This window comes from Aricia agestis, chromosome 1, assembly GCF_905147365.1.
Source record: "Aricia agestis chromosome 1, ilAriAges1.1, whole genome shotgun sequence".
In the NCBI taxonomy this organism is placed as follows: Eukaryota; Metazoa; Arthropoda; class Insecta; order Lepidoptera; family Lycaenidae; genus Aricia; species Aricia agestis.
In genome coordinates, this window is record NC_056406.1 from 16132586 (window position 1) to 16139451 (window position 6866).

The window sequence follows — 6866 nt, forward strand, 5'->3', positions numbered from 1 at the left end:
TACTAGATATAAGTATATAATATGTAGAGCAACCGTACCACGAAACGGTTTCGAGACTCAAACAATCGTACGAGAATGTTGCGTCCTACTCTAACAAACGTGAAATGACGTTGTTAGAGCAAGACGCGGCATTCTCGTCCGATTCTTTTGAGTCTCAAAACGGTTTCGTAGTAGGCCTACCTCCTACAGGCTACAGCTTTGTGACGACAGACGCATGTGCGGCCGCGGCATTATATGGCAAAGCCCACCCCAACCGGTGTCAGTGCCAAAAGCAAAAAAAAAAGTATCAGTGTCAAATTGATATCAATGACTGTCAATGACATTTGACCATGGAATTAATTGTACGTAGTACATATTAATTCCATGCATTTGACTCGTTTTGGAAATGAAGTGTGTTCCTAAGTTTTTACAGTGTGTTAGCTAGTGCCACCTGGCAAATCAAAATATCATTATCTCTGAAACATCTCTGAAATCGTATTGTCCAGAATGCTGTTATCAGTTTTGAACAAGATTACACTTCGAAATTCGAATCGAAGTTCGATTTTTGATTTTCAATTCATATTTCACTAACAAGTTTTCTCATACCCTACGTTCCAGATGACGTTGAAACGCTAACGCTCAAGACTGTAGTTTTTCCCGTTCCACTAGCATGTGAGCGTCAGTGATACAAACCCAAGTGGAACGGATTATGGATCGTTTTGAGCGTTTTGAGAAAAGTTTAAAAAAAGAACTATAATTTTTTTTTATACATAGGTACATTGAACCGAACTTGGATATTACGATCCTTTTCTTCAAGTCGTAAATAAAAGTAATTGTTTATAGTTACATTTATTTTACAAATAAAATACATAATATTATATTTGTTTCGTTTTTAGTATTACATTTTTTAATATTTTAATATAGTTAAACTTTTATTACTTAAGTATATGTATTTGAGTTTTCACATTGAATCATATTTTAATAACAAAACCACATACGTTGAATATTGACTATTGTCACATATTATAAACGTTAGGTAACAATACCGCGTAATGCTTAGTCAAGTACGAGGTCAACAGGTATAGGAGAGATGAAAATTAGTATTATATTTTATAAGAAATCATTTGACCTTTCATTTAAAACAATTTATTTTCCAATCAAAATATTTCATAAAATGTTATTTCATTTAATATACATATTTCAATTAAAATATTATTTGTAATGAAATAATATAAAGTTTTTTGTCTCTACTCTGTCGTGAAAACTTTCCGAACATGGCTTTCGCGATATAGTTACGTTAAAATTAAAAAAAAAAACTAGAACGACCACTTTGACCCATCTTCATCGAGGGTCGTTTAGAGCGAAAATGATGACGTCATGAGTGACGTCATAGCCGCGATCAACACGACCGCGGTCGTCAAATGGAACGGCAGAAGGGGACGTTTTGAGCGTTTTGGTCAAAATTAACGTCTTCTGGAACGCAGCCAAAATGTACTATAATTAGAATAGAAAAAAGAAAGTAACACAAATAAGTTGATTTATAAAATATAAGTAATAACTGGTTCTATATAGTTCCTAAAAGTGGTTGAAAAGTTTATTATATTTTATTAAAAAGGAACATGAAATTCTAATCAAACGAAAAACTAAATTTTACAGAATGATGCGGTATTTCAGTAAACTTTATAAGCATAACCTTTTATTTAAAAGGTCTTTAAGTAAGGACACTTCAACGAATGGAGATACATTGCAATATTGTGCAAATATTGTCAGGTATTGATCATTTTATACATAAATTAGTATTCGTTTTTGCAGCAAAATTATTGCATGATCAGTTGATCACAATGCTAAGATATTTTTAGATAATTTTTTGCTTAGGTACCTCATAAATGTTTCTGGGTACTTTGTATTTTCTTTACAGATAGACAGTATGACTATGAAAACTATTTGGCAACACTTCTTATGACTAAACCTGTAAGGTCACCAGCATTTGTCATAAGAGCTTTTAATGCAGAAGTATCTCGTATCCAGGATCAAGCCTCTGATCCTCAGATAGCTGCAATGAGGCATCAGTTCTGGCAGGATACACTCTCTTCTATGTACAAAAGTGAACAACATATCTCCAAAATTCCCGCCAATCCTGTTGCAAAAGAAATGTTTAAGGTACCTTCTAAAATTACAATATGTCTTAAATCAGTTGACATTTATAAAGCTTACTGTAGATCAGTGTTTTTCAAACTTATTAATTATGACACAACATGCCCTGACATGATAAAATATTTTATTCACGACCCCCCATTGGCTTTTTTATCATGTATGTATTTTGAAGATTTCCTTCTGTTAAATTTTAATCATTTTTAATCTTTATTGTTTTTTAGGGCCTGTTTCACCACTTTCTGATAAAGTACCTAATTCACAACTTTTTTTGACATAATCTCCATACCTGATCTGTCAAGTTAATTGGTGGATAGCCTTATCAGGAAGTGGTGAGGAAACAGGCCCTTACTAAAATAGTACTTTCAACCTTTGGCATATTATATTATACTTCGCTTTTGACCCACAGTTTGAAAAACACTGTTGTAGATAATATCAGACAAGTTGATTCCTAGGCAGATGGGGGACCTATGTAGTTTGGTTGCATTATGTCAAACCCAGCCAACAGATCACAAATAGAAGCAAACAAGGCTAAAACGAAATTTTTTACAGATCTCCTTTACCAGCAGCGGCCCCGCTCATATTCATTTAAAGCCTTGTCGCACTTTAACATTGAATTGACATGATCTGACCAAATGATGTTGGTCTGTCAACTGCCTAGGAATCAATTTCCTCGGATATTATTACCTATCATGTTTTTCTGGAAGATATAATGAATTGTATAAATTTTAGGTGTGTGTACATTACAATCTGCCAAAAAGATATTTAGAAAGACTGGTTGTATCAAGGAGGCATATGCTAACAAAAAAATATTATAATACCTTGGAAGAACTAGAAAACTATGCAGAAAATTCTGTATCTTCAATATATTATTTACTTCTGTGTCTCGTTGGAGTGTCTGATGTTCACGCTGATCACACTGCATCACATCTAGGCAAAGCTCAAGGGATAACAAATATTTTACGGTGGGTCTTTGCCAACATTACTATTTATCCAATTAATTGCCGCGCACATTTTTTAAAACTTTTAGTAGTAGCGGCATACAATTTTGTTGTGACATGTTAGCCATGTCATACCTATGTCTTAAGTTGTATACCTATGTCTCGCCATAGTTGTTGCAAACCTTTTGTAGGTTTCAAAATTAGAAAAATGACAGCCCCTTCTTTTTTTCAATTCACAGAATATTCAGAAACGAAACAAAACCATCTTAATTGTCCACATTTTACGTGGATAATTAGGATGGTTTTGTTCAGACTTCAGAGTAGAACCTTCTAATGTGTAATTTGAAGGAGATACGATCATTTTCTTGCTGCTGCTGCTGTGTCATCCGCAAAAATGGTATCTCAGCCTTTTTCCCTGCTTTCATTTTATCCTTTAGTCATTTTTATTTTTAGATCTGTACAAATTGCTAGTCACCACAAAAGTGTATACTTGCCACTGGATATTCTCATGAAACATAATGTCAGTCAAGAATCGGTTCTGAGGTGCTTAGACAATGCTACTATGAGAGATGTTGTCTTTGAAATAGCATCTCGTGCCAATAGCCATATAGAAAAGGTAAAAAGAAAACTCTATCTACTTCATTTAATTTACCACTTTGGTTACTATTGTTAAAAGGGCCCATTCACGGCAGGACTGCACGGCAGTCCTGCATTGAATGGGCCTCACTGATTGGTTCACACTCGGTGTTGCCGGCCGGAAACACCGAGTGTGAACCAATCAGTGAGGCCCATAAACTGCAGGACTGCCGTGCAGTCCTGCCGTGAATGGGCCTTTTAAGTGGCACTAACTGTGTTTTTTACATTTCAGGCAAGAAGTATTGAAGTGCCAAAAACTGCTAAGCAAATATTTTTGCCTGCAGTCACAGTTAGCTATTATTTAAAAAAGTTACAGAAAACAAATTTCAACATTTTTGACAAGACCCTACATAATAGTGGTGTTATATTGCCTCTGACCTTATATTACAATAGAGTATTAAATAAATTTTAATGTTTATTTTAATGTTGTGATTTGTGAACTAGTTTCTGTTTTGAACAATGTTTTTAATAATTTTATTAATGAGGAGCTGGCGAACAGAACCGGATTAGTCCGCGAGAAAAAAATTTAATCAGCGGCTAATTAAATTAAGAAAAAATCCCGCCAAACAACTTTAAAAAGTAATGAAATAATATTATCTACAGTTCGACAAGGCTTTATTTTAACGTGGCGAGAATAGGAACTAAACGCTTCTATCATAGAAAAACGTCATTTTTGACATGTGTTTGACAGTTCTCCTTTAAGCGGGGAATTGACTACCGGGCCGCCCGCTACGGGTCGCCCGTCACGGGCAGGTCTGTCGCATGTCTGCTCGTCAATTCCTAGGTACGGGCACAGACATGCCCGTTGGCCCGTGCCCGCAGCCTGCCCGCGAGATCGCATTTTTCCCGCGCGGGCACGGGCAAGTCTGTACATGAATGGTCGCGACGGGCGGCCCGTTGTCATTCGCGCCTTGGAGAGCGATTGGAGTGCACTTAAAATATAATTTTAAAACATATTATTGTAAACAATACAAACACTAAACTTAGGAATGAAGGCACAAAACAATTTTGACATTCGTTTATTTCCATTTACCGGTCGTATCCTTGTTTGTAGAAAATTAAAAGCAAGGATTACATGAACACCGATTTACGTAATGCCGCTAATACAGCGAACTTATTGAAAAATCCAAAGAAATCAATGCCGATGCTGATCTATCATTTGTTACAAGTCCATGAGTCCACGACCGAGCTGCAGCCCTCTTATCTATTCGACTGACTTGCCTGTTCTGTGTGTGTTCAATAGGGGCAAGCGGTAGACTTGTGCCAGACCGGGCGGCCCGCGGGCAGCCCGGTAGTGAATTCCCCGCATTAGTGCCTTATCTTATCACACTGGCGATTAGCGAGCGATTTGAAAGCGACGCGACTGCGCAGCGCACACGCCGCGTTTACGCGGCGTGCACGTCGCGACAGCGCAGCGTAGTCGCGGCGTGGCGAGGACGCCATTTTGTACACTCATCGGACAGATTATTATGTTATAGTAGACTTGTCTAGGGAGTGACGTCAGAATCCATTTTGGTGCTGAGTGTCCAAAACGGCGAAGGCAAGCTGCGTGCACGCCGCGCAATCGGGGCGTGTGCGCTGCGCAGTCGCGTCGCTTTCGAATCGCTCGCTAATCGCCAGTGTGATAAGACCCTTATCAGCAGCGCTCCCGTCAATGTCACCCACCCACGTTCAAATAAAGCCTTGTCGAACTGTAAGTTTAAATAATTCCTAGGCGCCGGCAGCGTTTTTCGCCGTCGTGACTCGTGGCGCGCGCCGTGTGACAAGGGCCCATTAGAAATGCTGCCGCGGCGTGTGTGTAAACCGCCTTCGTGTAAAATATGTAATAGTGTAGTGAGTAATCTATAATAATTAATAATATTATAAAGCGGAAGAGTTTATTAGTTTGTTTGAACGCGCTAATCTCACGAACTACTAGTCCATAACTACTTGTCACGGTGTGTCGGGACTCGGGGGGACCGCCAAGTAAACGTACGACAACATATATTTTTTTTTATGAAATAAGGGGGCAAACGAGCAAACGGGTCACCTAATGGAAAGCAACTTCCGTCGCCCATGGACACTTGCAGCATCAGAAGAGCTGCAGGTGCGTTGCCGGCCTTTTAAGAGGGAATAGGGGAGGGTAGGGAAGGGAATAGGGGAGGGTTGGGGAAGGAAATAGGAGAGGGTAGGGAAGGGAAAAGGGTAGGGGATTGGGCCTCCGGTAAACTCACTCGGCAAAACACAGCGCGAGCGCTGTTTAAAGCGTGAGCCCGTGGTATTTCTTCGGTAGAGCCGGCCCATTGGTGCCGAAGCGTGGCTCTCCCACGTCAAAAAAATATACTTTCGCACTCCGGTGGACTTCTCCGGTTTTGTTCGCCAGCCTGTACTTATAAGTAGGGTACAAAATAAAACAGTATGAAGAGTAATAATTGCACTGTTTACTCCAAGCACAGTCATGCAAATAAATAACCACAATCTTGAGATTCAAGCACTTTTTGGCAACTTGAGTAGTATATAATATAGAAATGCATAGTAATATAGAACTACAATAATAAATCCAGACCAAAAACAAAGTTTTTGCTCTGTGAATAAATCTTACAAGCAACCTTTTATTTTATTTTACTGACACTTAAAAAATTATGAAAGTTTCTTGTTACATTACATTAACCATTATTTGAGTATAAATAAGAAAACAAGTACATGTAAGAAAAGATGATTAACTTTGGTAATTTTGTTTAAAAAGTCTTTGGTTATGTTTTATTCAGGTTAAATAGCATAAAATAGCATGAAATTTTTTTTTTCTCATAATGCTTGTGTATCAGATATAAAACATACTCACATAAATAATAATTTCATATGCATTTACCAGTGCTACAACAACTGGTTGACAAAAACTTTATTGTTTTATCGTTTTTTAATAATTATGGAAAGTTTAAAAAAGTAAATGCATTTGAAGTTTTATATGAAAATGTTATTAAATGCTTAACAGCGCCCAATTAATATTTATCAGTTATACAAAGCTACTTGTTCGCTACTTGCACAAAAATAATAAACATGATAATATTTTATTTCATGTAGTTTAAGTACAGATATCACTGGCATGCAAAACACTAAAAACTTAAATTTGTGTGAAAATATATAATACACACATTGTGTAAAATTATTTATATCTATGAC

The 6866-nt window shown here is 37.3% G+C and overlaps 1 protein-coding gene across 2 annotated transcripts; it reads left to right on the forward strand.

Annotated features, from left to right (window-relative positions):
• Window positions 1-1546: 1546 nt before the first annotated feature.
• LOC121740393 (NADH dehydrogenase (ubiquinone) complex I, assembly factor 6) lies at window positions 1547-4201 on the forward strand. 2 transcript variants are annotated; one of them, XM_042133079.1, is made up of 5 exons: window positions 1547-1749; window positions 1902-2139; window positions 2863-3095; window positions 3525-3687; window positions 3940-4199. In XM_042133079.1, the coding sequence occupies exons 1-5, from the start codon at window positions 1637-1639 to the stop codon at window positions 4117-4119; spliced, it is 927 nt and encodes a 308-aa protein (XP_041989013.1). In that variant the 5' UTR covers window positions 1547-1636; the 3' UTR covers window positions 4120-4199. The 2 variants fall into 2 exon arrangements, with proteins under 2 accessions (XP_041989013.1, XP_041989021.1); XM_042133087.1 differs by having other exon boundaries at window positions 1575-1749; window positions 1898-2139; window positions 3940-4201.
• Window positions 4202-6866: the final 2665 nt, after the last annotated feature.